The sequence below is a fragment of the Rhynchophorus ferrugineus genome, unplaced genomic scaffold (genome assembly GCF_030347505.1).
Source record: "Rhynchophorus ferrugineus isolate W39M unplaced genomic scaffold, kcgeb_rfMv2 rfM7, whole genome shotgun sequence".
Taxonomy (NCBI): domain Eukaryota; kingdom Metazoa; phylum Arthropoda; class Insecta; order Coleoptera; family Curculionidae; genus Rhynchophorus; species Rhynchophorus ferrugineus.
In genome coordinates this window covers 33,206,349-33,226,248 of record NW_027472586.1, presented here as the reverse complement: position 1 = coordinate 33,226,248, position 19,900 = coordinate 33,206,349, and the positions used below count along the sequence as shown (strand labels likewise).

Genomic DNA, 19,900 nt, shown 5'->3' with positions numbered 1-19,900 from the left:
TGTTTGTTGCAGATTTCCATCAAAGTAAAATTTAACTAGTATAAATTTCGATTAATTGGGTACTTCATTCATTCATATATCCCTCATCTGTATAAAAAATACATTCGTATCCAGTAAGCTCTCTTAATATATACATCTTTCAGTATACATACCGGAGAATTGCCATACGAATGCAATATGTGTGGAAAGAAGTTTAGCCGTTGCAATAGTTTGGCTAATCACAAACGGTCAGTGACGAAAACGTTAATGTACGAATAAAATATTATAATTACTTATTTAATTTTCAGAATCCATACTGGAGAGCAGCCATACAGATGTAAAGTTTGTGGGAAGAGTTTCAAACGCACCTACGCGCTGCTTACTCACCTTCGGAAGTAATAGAAATTGTGGTTCCATGTGCAATATTTTTTTTAATTACACATTCTAATTGCAGAGCTCACGCGAATGAGATGCCATACGCATGTAATATATGTGGCAAAAGATTCAATAAACTCACTGGACTAACTATGCATGACAGGTGAGCGATCAAAATGTGAAATAAATATTTATATTTCTTCTTTATTATTGTTGCAGGTCTCATGCAGAAGAGCCGCGTCTTGAATGAGAGTAAGACAAACAATTTGTGACACTTGAGGAACTGGACCACTTACCAAAACAAATTTTTATATAAAATATATAAAAAACATATAATTTTATATATTCCAGCCAGGAAATAAATTCGAAGTAATATGATGAAATTTTATTTGACTGATAACCCATTTCTCGAATTTTTTTATCTTGAATTATGGTTGTGTACCTTTCTCTTGTCCATAATTAAAAACAAGTGATACTGAGTTTGAAGTTATTTATTCATTAACAATCTATATTATTATTATTACATGTATTTATTGGCTAATCATTGCTTTACTTGAACAACTAACAAAAATCTGGTGAGAAACAGCAAACTTTATAATTAAACTCTGGCTCTGGAGAATTCTGGCATATGAAGCATCTCTTCTATGTGTGTCCCAACAATAAAAGTGAATTAATTTTATGAATCATACTTTGCCTCCCCATAAACAAGCTATATTACCAAAACACTCACCCAGAAACATATGAAACTGCAGCCGTAATGATCTGTGAAAACATTCAGCGAAAACTATTCACAAGCTACAATTGTAAATATTGAAGAAATATAACCGTGTACGTAAAAATGTATACTGTCTATTGTCTGCCTAACCACAGTAACAAGGCATGACATTTTATTCATTATATGTATTACTGTAGGAGAGTACAACTCTATACATCTAATGCAGGGCTTAAAATTGAAAACATCCAAGTGGCACAGAATTAGAACAATGAAGTAAATTAATCTATTAGGTGTTCAAATGCATTTTTATCAGCGATATCTTTTGCTGAAAATGCGAAGTATTAATGTAACACAATAGAACTTAAATAAAACCTAAAAACTAAATATGTACAATAACCATAAATACTATATAAAAATTAAAAAGATACCTAATCATATAAAAAAACAATCCGTGATATAATTAAAAATGATCTTAATGAAATGATATAAATCCTTTATTTATTTTTTAACAAAAATCGATAGAAATATTACATATTATTGCCATAAAAACAGTCAAAATATTTTATTATTTATCATTCCCAATTTTAATCTTCTTACCCTTTTACATTAACAATTTTGACAAACATCGTACCAAAATGCTATAATATTAACATATAATATATTGTTATTTACAAACAAACTACCAAAAAATCATAAAACTACATATATTTCATGTAAGCATAAATTGGGTACATTTTTGTCAAGGTCGCGGCTAGGACGATAGAGCCAGAACATTAAAAATCAATCGAATGAAATAAGTAGAACCAAAAATTGTAACTAAAAGTACGACTGAAACAGTCACTGATAAAAAGTAGTAAAATCAGTCAAACCAAAAATAGCGAGAAAATCAGTCGATAGTAAAAAGTAGTCAATTACTGAACAGTCGATAGTCAATTTTAGTCGATAGTTCCCAATACTACAATTTATTATATGAGCGGTGTTTGATGTTTACTGTTTTTATAACAGGAAAACTAATAAACCCCAAGTATTTAGGCTATCATAAAATATGTATATAATGTAAAATAGAATAAAAGTTTGGTTAAAGTTATTAATATCTACAATATTTACTTTTTTTAACTAGCAACGCCGCATCTACCAGCGTGTTTAGTGTGGTTATCTGGTGTTATTAGGTACTTCTCTTTAGCTCTGGAATGAGGTTAAATTGTTTTAATATCCACTACTGTCGATGTGAGTGTGCCTGTTAAGAGTGTTGTGGTTAAGTCGTTTTTTTATTTTGAAATAAAATACCTATATATGAAATAGGTGGTGTGAAAGTGGATTACGTTGTGGAAACTTGTATATAGTATCATAGTATTCCAATGTTATTTTAATTTAAGCGGACATTTTTGTAAGGTGAGTATCTTATATGTTTATAGTTTTTTAATTAACATATGTCTCTAACATATATTAATTAATAAAATTTCATAAAAGCAATTAAAAATTGGCCACCTAAAAGCATTAGACTACTTAGAATGTTTAACTACTAACGATTTGTTTACCAAATCATCTGTTTGGTTCAAATTGCATATATTAAATCGATGGCAACGTTGCCACTTCTTCGAAAACGTATGATAAATGCTTGACAGTGTATTGAATATGGAATTAATAAACATTAATACACGTCTATTAAAAGCTAGTTTATAAAAAAAATGTATAATATTACCCCTACCGATTTCAATGATTTGTAGTTTTATATTTCCAATATGAGATTTCTTGTAGATTAGTTTTATAGTGGAGTGATCGATTACTAAGATTGTTATGGATATGAAATTATTTTCGATTATGCAGGTGAAGATAAATTTTGATTGTGATAAGACTTTCGATATGGTTGATTCGATATTGAAAAAATTTGTTATCGATAGTTACACACAAAATGGGCTGAAAGGGTTTGCTTTTGAACGTCTGATGAATATTTAGAAAATTCATAGTGTAAGTTTTTATTTATTGATAAATCCAAATAGATATATTTGTATATAAATTTGTATCGACTTCTACCATAGTATCGAATTAGAAAATAGTAAAATAAAATATTTGTAACAAAAAAAATTTAACCGACTTCAAAAAATAAATAAGGAACTCACTAAAAAGTAAAAAATTATCAACCTTGGATTTTTAATAAAAAAAAAACATTTTAAAATAAAATATGTATATAATAATCGTTGTAAGAACTAAATAAAAATAAACAAGAAACTTATTCAACCTATCTACTACACGTATTTTATATTCTACTATATACACCATTTAGCTTAATAGGTACCTAAATTATGGTATTTACAATATTATTTTATCAATATTAAAATTATATTATTATTTTTGTATTGTTTAGGCCCTACACTGTTTTCAATCTTACTTATATTTGACAGAAAATGGCAAATTGTGAAATTTTGTCTTTTTAATTCTGACAAAATCTTAGTAATCCAACTTTTAATTTTAAAATAAATTTATCTTTAATAATGTGAGTATGGTATATTATTATTATAAATCAATACTTTTATCTAATAATGTTATTTTAAGTTTAATTTAAGTTTTAATGTAATTCTAATCTAGCCTTTTGTAAATGTCCTTCCGAGAAAAATAGCGTCTAAAGATTAGTTGCCCATACTACTGCTGGGGGTTATTTTTCTATTTTAAAAGGTCAATTGAAAAGTCCCCGACCAAACATATAGATGGCGCTACTAGAACTAAATCAATATTTTTTTGTTAATGAAGCAACTTTTGTTATTGTGAAAAAAATGGATAAAAAGGAATTTCGCGTTTTGATAAAATATAGCTTTTTGAAGGAAAAAATACAGTTGTAGCAAAAAGCTGGCTTGGTGGCGAGTTTCCGGACACTGCCCCAGGAAAATCAACCATCAAGGATTGGTGTGCCAAGTTTAGACGTGGTGAAATAAGCACCGGAGACGGTGGATTAAGTGGACGTTCAAAAGAGTTTGTTGGCGAAACATTTAAAAAATCCACAAAATGATTTTGAATGACCGTAAATTGAAATTGAATGAAATAGCAGACACTCTAAAGATATGAACTGTACGTGTACATCATATCATTCACGAATATTTGGCTATGAGAAGGCTTTGTGCAAAGTGGGTGCTGCGGGAGCTCACTTTTAACCAAAGACAACGGCGAGTTGATGATTCGGAGCAGTGTTTGAAGATGATCAAACGTAATAAACGCGAGTTTTTGCGTCGATATATGATAATGGATGAGTTCGATGTTCGAGTGAACTGCATACGATGAACCCGCCTAGAAGCGTGGGAAAACGCAACAGTCGGCTGGCAAGCTTATGGCGTCTGTATTTTAGGATGCGCATGGAATAATTTTCATTGACTACCTTGAAAAAGGAAGGACCATCAACAGCGACTATTACATAGCGTTATTGGACCGTTTGAAGGGCGAAATCGTCGAAAAACGGCTGCATTTGAAGAAAAAGAAAGCGATGCTTCATCAAAACAATGCACCCTGTTAAAAATCCAAGAATTGGGTTTCGAATTGCTTCCTCGTCCAGCGTATTCTCCAGATCTGCCCCCCAGCAACTATTTCCTGTTCTCAAATCTCAAAAGAATGTTCGCTGGGAAGAAATTTTCGTTGAATGAAGAGGTGATCGACGAAATTTTGATGCAAATCGTACTACAAAAATGGTATCGAAAATGCGCTCTACGAAAACTAGGCCACACTACTCATAAGGGACCCAGCTATTACATATTCAAGCCACGACCTTCAAAACATACATGCGCGCCATCAACAGCGTTTTTCTCCTTTATATTTGAACCACCCTCGTAGCAAAAATATGTAACAACATGCATGAGCATCATATTTACACTTTCTATACGACATATGAACCTTTTTGAGTCTTCTGTATTACGGCCTTTTTTTCCTTCGCGATATTTTTTAAATTATCAGAAATATTTAGTATTTTTTTATTAACGATAATAAGAAAAGTACTGTTATCATAACCTCTACAAAAGCAAACTTTTTAAGGAACATGGTTATAATTTTAACCAACTTCAAAAAAGGAGGAGGTTCTATGTTCGACTGAATATATTTTTTAAATATATGTTATCCGATTTTTCCGTCCATTGTGGACCGATTTACAAAATTATCTTTTTATTCGAAAGAGTGAACTTCCGAGTTGGAACCAAGTCAAGTGTCAATCAAGTCAATCAATCAAGATGGCGGAATCTGGGGTAATCGAGACAAAACCTCAAATTTCAAAGGTACGTACAAAGTTATCACATTTTTTTATTATCGAAAATAATCAGATATTTGTGTATAATGTTATTTCTGAACTACCATGACGGAAGACCGGTAGTCATGTAGTGCAAAAGCCATTGTTTCCTTTTTAAGCACTAACCATATCATATGGCAAGCCGTAGAAATATTGCAATAATAGACAACTGCTTAGTTGCTATAGTTTGTCCAAAGTTATTTTGTACATACGTTATTTAAATTTGTTACATCAAAACGTGGCAATGTTGCCACAACAACTCTGACTTTTAGTTCAGTTTGGCTTTGACACAATAAAATTCTAATCTAAATAAAAAGACTCTTTTATATATATATATTGTAACTAGCGACCCGCCCCGGCTTCGCACGAGTGCAATGCTGATACTAAATTAAATACACTACAGAAAAAATATGAACGTTGTATATAAAAACATAGCGGCCCGCTCCGACTTTGCACGGGCATAAAATATATATGCCTATGTCACTCAATGAAAACATGATTAAAATCGATCCAGTATTTTTGGTTCATTCATTACTGCCCTTGGCCTGCACGCATTAAATTTGGAGTAAAACAATTCCTCTTCCCCTATACTTACTATGAAGATTTCCTGCTATCTTTGGAATATCTAAATTCATACAATTTTTATTACATTACACATTTTTAAACGCAAATTTTAAATTTGTAATATCTCCGAAAATATTTGTTTAATTTATATGCTGTAAGGAACCATATTGATCTATATTAATTGCACACTGTATTTAAGGTACTTAATTCGATAAGGATTAATGCCGTATTGCTTAAAATAGCTTCGTAAATAAGCCATTTTCTCACGTAAAAAGTAAACAATAAAAATGGTTAATGTGGGTTATCCCTAAAAGATAAACATATACCATCGCGGACTTTTTTGTAGACCTTTTTATGGTGTACAATACTGTAGTACATTAATTTGATCTAACTCGTAGGGTTAGGCAGCGTTTTTGCTAATTGCTAAATAAGCCTAAAAAAATAGGTTAATTTACGACATCACGTTAGAAACCTCTAAAATTAGCAATGTTGCCTTAGTATATTATGCATGTATTATACATATAAACCTTCCTCTTGAATCACTCTATCTATTGAAAAAAACCGCATCAAAATCCGTTGCGTAGTTTTAAAGATTTAAGCGCACATAGGGATATAGGGACAGAAAAGGCGACTTTGTTTTATACTATGTAGTGATATTGTAATAATAATACTGTAAAATATAATTTATTTTAATATTATAGCAAATCCAACGCATATATTATAGAAGCACTTATAACTACAATTAATAGGTAACTAAGTTATAAAGTTGTAATAGTTAATAGGTTTGATGATATTTACATATGAATTAAAGTTTTAGGTGCGTTTGTAGTTGTATCTCCTGGTGGCTTAATCCACCTAATTAACAAGAGCATATTTACCTTTTACGCTTAGACCTTGTGTCTTTGGTACAGTGTTTCCTTGTAAAGACAACTTGATATCACTGTATTTCTCATTCGTTTGTTCTGTTAATACCTGTATACATCTTTCTTGATAAAACTATATTTAATTCTGCATTCTTCTTAATGAATTTGCCATATCTGCAAAACAATTATTATTTTTTCTCTCCTGACATAACCAAATGCTTATATATATTCTGAGCAAATACACCCATATCCGTGTACATAAATCTTTTACACTCTACAATATTTCCTACAGTTATCATATATTAACTATATACTCACCTTTACTTGTCTCCACTCTCATCACCCTGTCTTAGAAATTGATAGCATTCAATCATATCATATCCACACGTGTTCATTATATTGATATATATTTACATATATTCGCCATAATTTTAAAATTATCAGAAATATTCAAAAAAAAATTATTACCGATAATAAGAAAAGTACTGTTATCATAACCTCTACAAAAGCATACTTCGTCAACTAAGAATCGTTCAACTATTCGATTGCTTTGTGGGTGTAGCTGTAGTTCGTAAATGATCAATTCCTAGAGCGTTCGTGAAGTGTCTGAATAGGTGTGATTCAAATTGTCTACCTCGATCTGTTTTTATTTTTGATGGCACACCAAATCTTGCAACCCAGTGCTCTATGAATTTGTATGCTACTGTTTCGGCTTCGATATCTTTAATAGGTATTGCTTCGGGCCATCTAGAGAATCGATCTATAATTGTGAGGATATATCTGTAATTGTTGGATGGTGGTAAAGGTGTCATCTCCATATGTACATGTTCGAATCTGTTATCTGGCACATCTATTTGCTTGTAAGGTGTTTTATTGTGTTTTATTACCTTGGCTTTTTGGCAATGAATACATGCTTTTGTCCATTTATTGATGTCTTTGTTCATATTAACCCACAAAAATTTTGCGGTTAATGTGGCTGGTTTCGGATGTCATTGTACTATCCTCCATTTTTGTTTTCAATTTTTTGCGTCGGGGTCACCACTTATGGAGGTCTTCGTGCATCTGCATCAGCTGTTTATTTTTCTGCGTGCCCTTGATCGTTTTTGGTCAGTCTTATTCTGTGGCCAGTTCGCGATAAGAAGAAGAGTCCTGACGTCTCCACACTTCCTTTACCTTAACCTAATGTCCTGTCAATTCTCCCGTCGACCACATCATTTAATATCGCAACAAACAAGTTTTTATTCAACCAGTGGTTTCAGTTCCCATGCGAATTCCTTCCACAAAACAGTAATGAGTGTTCGGACAAACAATTGCATCGTCAGCCACACATTCCGACCAACTAGACGAACATTCCTACAATGCTAAAAAATATTTTTAATAAAAATCGTAGTAAATTGATGTTTAGCAGTAAAAATGCCTGACTTCGGAATTTTCAATCTGAGTTATAAAAAGCAGCTAGTTGAAATTTATCAAAACAAGCAAAGCATTGAAATAACGTTTGCCGAATTATAATCTCTTATATATTATATCTGAAGGATTTTGCATACGTTTGACAAACGGACAACTTGGGCAGGCTGGTTCGTTTACACGTTTGTACTTATCAGACAGCATTGTGTCTCTTTTTGAACTAGAATATAATGAAAAGGAAAATATTTTCCGATTCTAAATCAGTTTTACAAATTGCGGTAGGCTACATTAAACATCTTGATGACGTATGTACAAAATAACTTTAAAACACAGCCATAGACATGTATCATTCAAGGAAATCATAAATTGTTCCCAATGTTTATGATACTTGGGATTCCATCTTGTAGTTCTATACTTTAGACTTTTTAATTTTTGGGTTTTTCAAGTTTTATTATTTATTTAAAAAAAGGTTTTAACGATAGTGTAGGGACTAGGCGGGATTGCCGCTTCTTTTTAATAGTATAATTTGTGACCGTTGCGAATACTTATTAACAGACATAATTACCCCAAATGGCAACATTGTCGATTTTTCTTCGGGGTTGTATTTGCCAGATGTGATCACGTTCTAGGGATGTTAAAACTTCATAAAAGTCCATTTCTAAAGACGCGGCGGTCAAAGTCTCCACGTTCTTCGTACTCAGTTTATTTATTTGTGTTTTGTGCCGCCCAAACTGAGGTTCATTAAGTGGTGAGTTTGTTCACAGAGTGTTCTAGTTTTATCTTTTTAATTATCATTTATTATTTATTAAATCTCCATTAATTATGTTCTAATTAATTTCATATATTCTATTTATTATTTTCCATTTATAATTCTCTATTTATTATTTTATACTTATTATTCTCTATTAATTATTCTCTACTTAGTTATTTATTTACCCATATATTCTATTCTACTCTATTTTATTATTTCTTTCAATGGTCGCATATTCTCCATAATTACTAAATGGCAAATCAAAGATAATAGTTTAAACTGTAAATATAAATTATGACTATTTTATATTCCAAAATCTCAAAGGGGCTAAAGTTACTGATGTTATGATCTATGGTTAACTTAAAACATACATACACACCACCGAAAGTGGTTTCTGCTGGCTCTTGGTGGCAGTGTATCTAGCTTGTGGCCTTTAGCTTTTTCTCTTGTACGCATTGTACGTCCATCATAGCTGGAGCTGGAGAAGTGACTAGAATTATTGATGGACTAAAAGTGAGAAAAACAATGAGATAATATAGTATAATATAATTGGGCTTTTGGTAAAACGTATTAACTTTCTACATTTGGTTGTTTGAAAATATTGCTGTGTGTTCTCATCTTATATTTTTCTTTTGGATTATTTTTTGTTGGAATCTCAAGCATGACTTCGGTGTTCTTAAGTATTTCGCTTTGAGAATCTTGATCCACTGATTTCAAATTGTTATATATGTTCCATTATCAAGATCATTGTTCTCATTTTCTTCTTCCGCTACTCCTTGTGTATGCATAGATAGTTCAGGATGCCTGACCATATATAAACAAAGCACTCTTCGCCGGCCATCTAATTTTAAACCCAGTTATCCGGCCGCTTTCAATTATATTTGATGGTAAGCTGAAACTCTAATATTCTCACCTCTTTTGGGGAAAGTCCGAAGTATATGTCAGCATCCTCATGTCATCTCATGTCATCCCTAGTAAAAACTATGTTATGGGCGACGTATCCCATGTTGATACTTTCAGTATTTCCCTCTTCGTATCCTTTTCCTTGTTTCTTATGTGTCGTAGTAACGACATGCGGTTCATACCATGCTATTCCGAAGCGCTTCGTAAATATACACCACTTTTGGTTGCACTGTTTCATAATCATCAGAATAACTTGCGATATCTTTCAGATGTCTTACAGTCTTCCTCACAAATTTTCTGAAATAGATCCATGGCAAAAAACATAGTTACTTGTATCACAACCGTACCCCTAAAAATTGTTACAATAGGCTAGATGACTGTAATAAAGCATCAGAAAAATGTTGATTAAGAATAATATACTCTAGACAGATTATTAAAAATACATTTATTTTAAAATTAGTTATTTTATTTTAAAATTTATTTTAAAAGTTGGGATTACTAAGATTTTACCAGAAATACAAACACAAAATTTCAAAAATCGTTTCGCTATGTATGAATATTTCATACCTTATACACTTATTTTCTTATTCGTATTATCTGCCGTTAATTTTGCCTATGAAATAATTATATTACCTCATCAGAATGTAGTTATAAAATTAACCTAATATTCACTTCTAACCACAACTGTCGTAAACAACAAGGCGTGTATAGAAAAGGAAGTATGGCTGTGAAATCTAGACGACAGTAAAAAAGTTTCGATTGGCTAAAATTGCACATGCGCACTTCCTAATGTCGCATGTTAATTCACATGTTCTAATATACCTTACCACATTTGTAACTTTTAGGTTAGTTTTGTATTTACATTTTGTTGAGGTAATATTATATTACCTCAACAAAATAATTATATTTTATAATTATATATTTTTTATTTATAATTATATTTTATAGGCAAAATTAGGGGCAGATAATGCGAAAATAAGTGTATAAGGTATGAAGTATTAGTAAAATATTATCATTTTATATCACTAATTTTGTAGATTGTGTTATGGAACAAAGGATACATTTTTATGTTAAATAATATGGAAATAGAAGTTATTTGAAGATTATAGTAAAGGTAAGAATGAAATATGGTCATGTTTGTATACCTTTTCTGTCTATTCGTTATTATACTTATATCTTTCTGATTTTACAGATATTTTAAAACATATTTCGAAGCAATACAAATATGGCAATAGAATCTTTGAAACAAATACATTAAGAAGGAATGCTATGGTATCAGTTGAAAAACTATTAGATTGGTTAGATGATCTGCTAGATTTGATACTGTGGAAAAAGGGTTTTGGAATCCAACACATTGGAAGACCAAACACTAGTATCTATCAGAATCGTATAATGATTAATACATACAGTTGAACAAAATTCAGACAAATGTGAAGTCAAATATTACAACGAAATATACAATGTAAATATCAATCAAATCATCATCATTGCACTTTCTGTGGAATCCTTTTACTGTTGTTTGTATTTTTGACCTCATTTACCCATGCCTCACCACTTGTAGCGTCACATTTAACTTTAGTACCTGAAGTTCAATTGGTTTGCTTGCTGAATTATATACATTTTTATGAGTCAATAAATCTATATATCATACTCTATGTAAGTATGAGTATTTTCAAATTTCTACTGCTTAGTTCGGATTTTATCCAATATAGCACCATTGAAAATTTAGCCGCTAGTTAGGCAGCAATTATATTTTAATTTCTCTCAACCTTTTATACAATCTTATGAATTCCTGATTGATTACGCTCAAATGTGGAAGTAGTAATATTTTTACCAAGATAGGAGGCCCCAACCTTAAAATCTTCAACCTAGTCAAACTTCAATATCTCTTGTTCAATTTTAATGCTGTTATCATTGAACTGTGATTTTAATGAGATATATTCACATAAAGAACATCGAGTCATATTTACCTGTACTTTTACTTCGTAGGACCTAAAATATAACGAATTTGGTGTTGAATTCATGTTCTAAAATAATAATAAAAATAGAACGGTTACCCATCTGGATGGAATATCCTGTTCTGTTCATATCGAATGTGTTATAATAGCTTTTTCGACAATATCCACAAATCGATGATTTATCCATCACTGCCACTGCCTATCTTTGTAAAATGGCTGTTGTAGTTTGTTGGATTTTACCTCCGATAGCTTGTAAATGGCAACGTCGCAAAATCTGGCGGAAACTACGATTCGGAAACGATTCTTCAGAAATAGCCAATACTATAAGAAAAAGTTCCTACGTGTCAGTCGCGCCTCTTTTCCCCTGTACCCTTTGTTAGTTTCGTTAGTATACGCCGTGTCAGTATAGTATCCCATCAAAATTGTACCTTATTTAATTAATGAGTTTCTCGGATACTATTCAAACAAATTTTACAAACTAAACTAGTATAAACAAATAATAAACTAGTATTTAATAAAGAATTGTTTTGCATGATTAATACATACAGTTGAACAAAATTCAGACAAATGTGAAGTCAAATATTACAACGAAATATACAATGTAAATATCAATCAAATCATCGTCATTCCACTTTCTGTGGAATCCTTTTACTGTTGTCTGTATTTTTGACCTCATTTACCCATGCTTCACCACTTGTAGCGTCACGTTTAACTTTAGTACCTGAAGTTCAATTGGTTTGCTTGCTGAATTATATACATTTTTATGAGTCAATAAATCTATATATCTACTCTAATAAGTATGAGTTTTTTCAAATTTCTACTGTTTAGTTCGGATTTTATCCAATATAGCACCATTTAAATTTTAGCCGCTAGTTAGGCAGCAATTATGTTTTTATCTGATTTTAATTTCTCTTAACCTTTTATACACTCATATGAATTCCTGATTGATTACGCTCAAATGTGGAAGTAGTAATATTTTTATCAAGATAGGAGGCCCCAACCTTAAAATCTTCAACCTGGTCAAACTTCAATGTCTCTTGTTCAATTTTAATGCTGTTATCATCGAACTGTGATTTTAATGAGATATATTCACATAAAGAATATCGCGTCATATTTACCTGTACTTTTACTTCGTAGGACTTAAAATATAACGAATTTGGTGTTGAATTCATGTTCTAAAATAATAATAAAAATAGAACGGTTACCCATCTGGATGGAATATCCTGTTCTGTTCATATCGAATGTGTTATAATAGCTTTTTTGACAATATCCACAAATCGATGATTTATCCATCACTGCCACTGCCTATCTTTGTAAAATGGCTGTTGTAGTTTGTTGGATTTTACCTCCGATAGCTTGTAAATGGCAACGTCGCAAAATCTGGCGAAAACTACGATTCGGAAACGATTCTTCAGAAATAGCCAATACTATAAGAAAAAGTTCCTACGTGTCAGTCGCGCTTCTTTTCCCCTGTACCCTTTGTTAGTTTCGTTAGTATACGCCGTGTCAGTATAGTATGCCATCAAAATTGTACCTTATTTAATTAATGAGTTTCTTAGATACTATTCAAACAAATTTTACAAACTAAACTAGTATAAACAAATATTAAACTAGGATTTAATAAAGAATAATGTTTTGCATGATTAATACATACAGTTGAACAAAATTCAGGCAAATTTGAAGTCAAATATTACAACGAAATATACAATGTAAATATCAATCAAATCATCATTCCACTTTCTGTGGAATCCTTTTACTGTTGTCTGTATTTTTGACCTCATTTACCCATGCCGCACCACTTGTAGCGTCACGTTTAACTTTAGTACCTGAAGTTCAACTGGTTTGCTTGCTGAATTATATACATTTTTATTAGTCAATAAATCTATATATCTACTCTATATAAGTAAGAGTTTTTTCAAATTTCTACTGCTTAGTTCGGATTTTATCCAATATAGCACCATTGAAAATTTAGCCGCTAGTTAGGCAGCAATTATATTTTAATTTCTCTCAACCTTTTATACAATCTTATGAATTCCTGATTGATTACGCTCGAATGTGGAAGTAGTAATATTTTTACCAAGATAGGAGGCCCCAACATTAAAATCTTCACCCTGGTCAAACTTCAATGTCTCTTGTTCAATTTTAATGCTGTTATCATCGAACTGTGATTTTAATGAGATATATTCATATAAAGAACATCGAGTCATATTTACGTGTACTTTTACTTCGTAGGACCTAAAATATAACGAATTTGGTGTTGAATTCATGTTGTAAAATAATAATAAAAATAGAACGGTTACCCATCTGGATGGAATGTCCTGTTCTGTTCATATCGAATGTGTTATAATAGCTTTTTTGACAATATCCACAAATCGATGATTTATCCATTACTGTCTATCTATGTATAGTGGCTGTTGTAGTTTGTTGGATTTTACCTCTTGATAGCTTGTAAATGGCAACGTCGCAAAATCTGGCGGAAACTTCGATTCGGAAACGATTCTTCAGAAATAGCCAATACTATAAGGAAACAAGTTCCTACGTGACGTCGCGCCTCTTTTCCCCTGTACCCTCTGTTAGTTTCGTTAGTATACGCCGTGTCAGTATAGTATCCCATCAAAATTGATTACTTACTTATTTAATTAATGAGTTTCTCGGATACTATTCAAACAAATTTTACAAACTAAACTAGTATAAACAAATAATAAACTAGTATTTAATAAAGAATAATGTTTTGCATGTTTTTTTTTCTAACTTTTATTGGATAACTTAATTATTTATATCTCTGTAATTATTTACAGTTGAATTGCAGTCCTTCTTAGCTTACAAACAACGTACTTCGTGATGAGTCCTGAGCCTACTAAGATGACTGCTAGGCGACATGAATGTGATATATGTGGAAAGAAGTTCAGTCGTGCACTGCATTTGGAGTCTCACAAGTAGTAAGCAATGAAGACTGCGAGCTATAAGTAGAGTGTTTGTTTTTCAGTTAAACGTTTTAATTGCAGTATCCACACGGGAGAGAGACCGTATGTGTGTGAGACTTGCGGAAGAGGCTTTAGCCGACGATATAACCTAGTTAATCATGAGCGGTTAGTTATGGAGACCGTGATCTATGAGTAATATTCCTTTAATTGCATATCTTAATTATAGATTTCATACAGGCGAGTTACCATTCGCATGTGAAATATGTGGAATCAGATTCGGCTACCGGCGTTCCTTGATCACACATGAACGGTTAGTAATAGAAAATAGGGATTCTAGATTATTTTTTTCAGGATACCAGCTGACAGGCATATATTAGAAGTCGGTAAGACCTCTGAAATTCATTTCGAGACTCCCTATAAAAATATAACGATTTTGTGATATTTACATCTCAACAGTGGCCTGAGAAAAAAGTAATTTAATTTAGAATTTGTCTCTATAGTGACTTAAAACTAGATACTTATCTTCAGTTCGTTTAGTAAAACAGTGAACTACGTCATCTGAATGATTATCAAAACGTCGCAATGTTGCCGCATCGACTCTGAGTTTTCGTTCATGTTGGCTTTGACATTCAACAGAATTCTAACCTAAATAAAATAATTAAACAAAAATACTATTATCAAATATAAGTTATTTTAACATTATAGTACAGCTAATACATATATTATCAAAGAACTTAAAACTACAATTGATTATATAATTATAATAATAATAAACTTTTGTCCACACCACTCGTGAGTTTTTTATATAGTGGAGGCTTATCTACCATCTACCAATAAACAATTATATATCCAAGTAATATATTTTACTTTCATTGGAGAGCATATTTATCTTTATACTTAGTTCTTGTTTCCTTCGGTATAGTGTTACCTTGTAAAGTCATTTTATATCACTGTATTTCTCCCTAATGTTTGTTCTGTTACACCTCTATATGTCTTTCTCGATAAAACTAGATTTAATTACTGCGTTCTACCTAATGCACTGGCCATATCTACAAAACAGTTAGTGTTGTATCTCTCCTTACACATTTTAAGCAAATGCTCATATTCTGAACAATCACACACACATCTGTGAATACACATTTTTCACGATCTACAATAAATTTCCCTATAGTTATCATAATTATGTACTCATTTTCAGTGGTTTCCACTCTCACCATCCTGTCTTGTAAATTGTCAGTATTGAGCCATAAACCCATATTCAGAAAGTTTCGTTCAGATGAATATCTAAGCTGTTAGTTTAGAATCTACCTAATATTTGTTCACGATTCCATCACTTGTCAATTTATTATTCAAAGTGTCTGATTGCTCTCATACTAACCGAACTTATTATTGACCATTTCTATTTCCAACATGACGAACAATATATCTGCAATGAATTAATAAAATAATTATGACTAATAAAACCTAAGCAATACTAATCAACATTTACCATTTTCCATCAAGTTTTCTTGTCTAAATACTATTTTTATTATCATCTTGCCACGAGCTCACCGTCCCATCCATGTCTCATCTAATTATACCCAACAGTATATGAACGCATATTCTACATCCCACAAAGATCTGCATAGTATATCTGAGCTTTATACGGATACTTTCCAGGCTAATAGTTTCCTCTAAAATAATTATATTAAATTATGTTTTTATCTTGGAAAGACTACCGACTGTTTTTCATTTTATGCATTCCATATATCTCTGATAGAACTAACAACTAGCTGATCTTGATTCGTCGCCTATTTCGTATGAGGACGGTTTCTTTTCGGTGAATCCAACATTATACTTCCATGATATCGCTTCTGTTCGAAGTAACTGATCAGAGACTGTGTCTCAACAAACTCAGCAATCTATGTCTGAGTGCGATGATTTAATGGCTTCGGCATTTTAAACCAAAAATTGCTGTTTAACTTTTATAGGCTCACTCGATTACATCTTCGAACTTATCAGATCGCATTGCGTCTCTTTTTAACTGAAATAAAATAAGAAGGGAAACATTGTCTGGTTTTAAAACGAATTTATAAGTTGAAGCAGGCGATACATTAAACATCTTGATGATGTGAGTTCACTGTTATTTTTAATAGATTATACGTCAAATATTTTATGGCCCGTTATCTTTTTAACATATTATAGTAAGGCTAGTATTACTAGAGATATACGATTTTAAAGCCACCTGTCAAGAATAGCCAATATTCTATCTCCCTCACCTGGCATTATTTATGTTTTTACCAACTTCAATTATTTATATAAAAATAATTTACTTTCGTTTTTATAAAACGATTGAACGATGATGTGTTGTTGGTAGAATTTTTATTTTTATATTATCTATTTTAATGACAGGTCCCACACAGGAGAGAAGCCACACGCATGTGAAATCTGCGGAATGAGATTCAATCAACGGAGTCCCTTGATTTTACACGAACGGTTAGTTATATCAGCTATCAACAGACACTCGTTAATGTGAACGGATTGAAACCAGCCGTAGTTCACATTATCGAAACGTTTGAATTAACGAACTTGATTTAAGTAATTTAAATAATTAATATTTTATTAAAAGAAATTATTAATACATATAGATATATTTATTATAAACTAAACAAATATTTAACAGCAATAATTATTTTTATTTAGAAATTAATCTACAATTTTAGACTGTCTTTTTTAACGTTTAACATTGTCTTCCAGTGTCCGAGTCCTTAATTTACGAAGAACTAAATTATTTGTCTATATATAGCAACGCTTTTATTGGAAAGTTCTGCTTTGTTAGTGGCTACAAATTTAATATATATATATATATATATATATATATATATATATATATATATATATATATATATATATATATATATATATATCTTAAAATTATAAATAGAATATTTGTATTTTTAAAATCATTGCCATATAACAGGGCAATTGAAAAGTTATCGGCTTGACACATAGATGGCGCTACTAGAATTAAATCCATAAGTTTTTTAGAAAGCCCTAACCCTCAAAAGATGCTTGTATAAATTTTACAGTTGTCGGATCATTAATCATTAATTTCGCGTGTTAATAAAATATTGCCTTTTGAAGGGAAAAAATACAGTTGAAGCCAAAATTTGACTTGATGCCGAGTTTCCGGACACTGCCCCAGGAAAATCAACCATCAAGGATTGCTATCCTAAGTATGCTAAGTTTAGACGTGGTGAAATGAGCACTGAAGACGGTGAACGCAGTGGATGTCCAAAAGAGGTTGTTACCGATGAAAACATTTAAAAAATCCACATAATGATTTTGAATGACCGTAAATTGAAATTGAATGATATAGCAGACACTCTAAAGATATCGACTGAATGTCTACATCATATCATTCACGAATATTTGGGTATGAGAAAGCTCTGTGCAAAGTGGGTGCATCGCGAGCTCACTTTTGACCAAAAACAACGACGAGTTGATGATTGGGAGCACTGTTTGAAGGTGATCAAGCGTACTAAACCAGAGTTTTTGCGTCGATATGTGACAATGGGTGAAACATGGCTCTATCATTTCACTCCGAAGTCCAATCGACAGACATCCGAATAGACTGCACAGGATGAGCCAACTCCAAAGTGTGGGAAAACGCAACAGTCGGATGGCAAGGTTATGGCGTTAGTATTTTGGGATGCGGATGGAATAATTTTCATTGATTACCTTGAAAAAGGAAGGGAAAAAAAGGAAGCGATTATTATATATAGCGTTATTAGACTGTTTAAAGGACGAAATCGCCGAAAAAGGCCGCATTTGAAGAAAAAGAAAGTGCTGCTTCACCAAGACTTTGCACAATGCGCTGTGTCAAAAATACATGAATTGTGCTTCGAATTGATTCCTCATCCACCGTATTCTCCAGATCTGCCCCCCAGAGACTATTTCCTGTTCTCAGATTTCAAAAGAATGCTCACTGGGAAGAATTTATCCTCGAATGAAGAAGTGATCGACGAAACTGAGGCTTATTTTGAAGCAAAGGACAAATCGTACTACAAAAATTGTATGGAAAAGTTGGAGGGTCGCTATAATCAGTGTACCCTTGAAGGGAATTATGTTGAATAAAAAAAATTGCCAAAAAATGTGTTTTATTATGGTAGGTCGGCTACTTTTCAATTTACCTGTTACATAGTACAGTCATAGTAAAAATAAGTTAAATCACCCGGACCAAAAATAGAAACTGAATCAATCGATAGTAAAGAGTAGTCAGTAAATTTCATTCGATAGTTCGCAACTCTAATTATAACTAAAAGATTTGCGTTTAAATTTGACGGCAATATATTTGTTTAAAGTGTATGTTATTGTGCGAACTAATGTTACTAGACATTGCATCTAGTATTTCATTAAACTTTTAAGATTAAAAACTTAAAATATTAACATTTAGATAAAAAGTCATAAATAAAAAATATTTATTGCAGATTTCCTCCAAAGTATAAATTAACAAGTATACATTTCAACTAATTGGGTACTTGACGTGATCCATATAAAAAATCTCATCCATATTCAGAAAACTTTTAATAAATACATTTTAATTTTCAGTATACATACCGGTGAATTGCCATACGAATGCGATATGTGTGGAAAGAAGTTTAGCCGTTACAGTAGTTTGACTAATCACAAACGGTCAGTGACGAAAACGTTAATGTACGAATAAAAATATTATAATTACTTATTTAATTTTCAGAATTCATACTGGCGAGCAGCCATACACATGTAAACTTTGTGGAAAGAGTTTCAAACGAACCGCTGGACTGCTTAATCATCATCGGAGGTAATCGAAATTGTTCATTCATGTGCAGTATATTTTAATTACACATTCTAATTGCAGAGCTCACGCGAATGAGATGCCATACGCATGTAATATATGTGGCAAGAGATTCAATAAACTCACTGGACTAACTATGCATGACCGGTGAGCGATCAAATTGTGAAATAAATATATATTATATTTCTTCTCTATTATTGTTACAGATCTCATGGAAAAGACGGAGACGGAGACGGATCCTGAACGGGAATAGGAAAACATTTTACTCGAATACAAAACACCTGAGGAACTGGATCAATTACCAAAATATAGTTGTATATAAAATACATGAAAAATATATAATTTTATATATTTCAACTAAGAAATAAATACGAAGTAATATGA

The 19,900-nt window shown here is 31.7% G+C and overlaps 3 protein-coding genes across 15 annotated transcripts in view; all 3 read left to right on the top strand.

Moving 5' to 3' along the window:
* Positions 1-737, top strand: part of LOC143199818 (uncharacterized) — a 9,943-nt gene extending 9,206 nt beyond the window's left edge. For both annotated transcript variants that reach the window (XM_076409941.1, XM_076409940.1), the window contains exons 6-9: positions 144-227; positions 288-374; positions 434-517; positions 574-737. In XM_076409941.1, coding sequence (XP_076266056.1) covers positions 144-227; positions 288-374; positions 434-517; positions 574-604 — 286 coding nt within the window. In that variant the 3' untranslated portion in view covers positions 605-737. The remainder of the gene's footprint in view (positions 1-143; positions 228-287; positions 375-433; positions 518-573) is intronic.
* LOC143199820 (histone-lysine N-methyltransferase SETMAR-like) overlaps positions 1-4,973 on the top strand; it is a 10,828-nt gene extending 5,855 nt beyond the window's left edge. Inside the window, exon 2 of the mRNA XM_076409946.1 lies at positions 4,477-4,973. Coding sequence (XP_076266061.1) covers positions 4,477-4,885 — 409 coding nt within the window. The 3' untranslated portion in view covers positions 4,886-4,973. The remainder of the gene's footprint in view (positions 1-4,476) is intronic.
* LOC143199816 (uncharacterized) lies at positions 2,285-19,900 on the top strand. 12 transcript variants are annotated; one of them, XM_076409928.1, is made up of 11 exons: positions 2,321-2,461; positions 5,221-5,319; positions 10,856-10,932; positions 14,575-14,715; positions 14,782-14,865; positions 14,927-15,010; positions 17,092-17,175; positions 19,291-19,374; positions 19,436-19,522; positions 19,580-19,663; positions 19,723-19,900. In XM_076409928.1, exons 4-11 carry the CDS (start codon positions 14,618-14,620, stop codon positions 19,757-19,759), a joined length of 642 nt encoding a protein of 213 aa, XP_076266043.1. In that variant the 5' UTR covers positions 2,321-2,461; positions 5,221-5,319; positions 10,856-10,932; positions 14,575-14,617; the 3' UTR covers positions 19,760-19,900. The 12 variants fall into 12 exon arrangements, with proteins under 12 accessions (XP_076266044.1, XP_076266043.1, XP_076266045.1 ...); XM_076409930.1 differs by lacking the exon at positions 10,856-10,932; XM_076409936.1 differs by lacking the exon at positions 10,856-10,932 and having other exon boundaries at positions 14,763-14,865.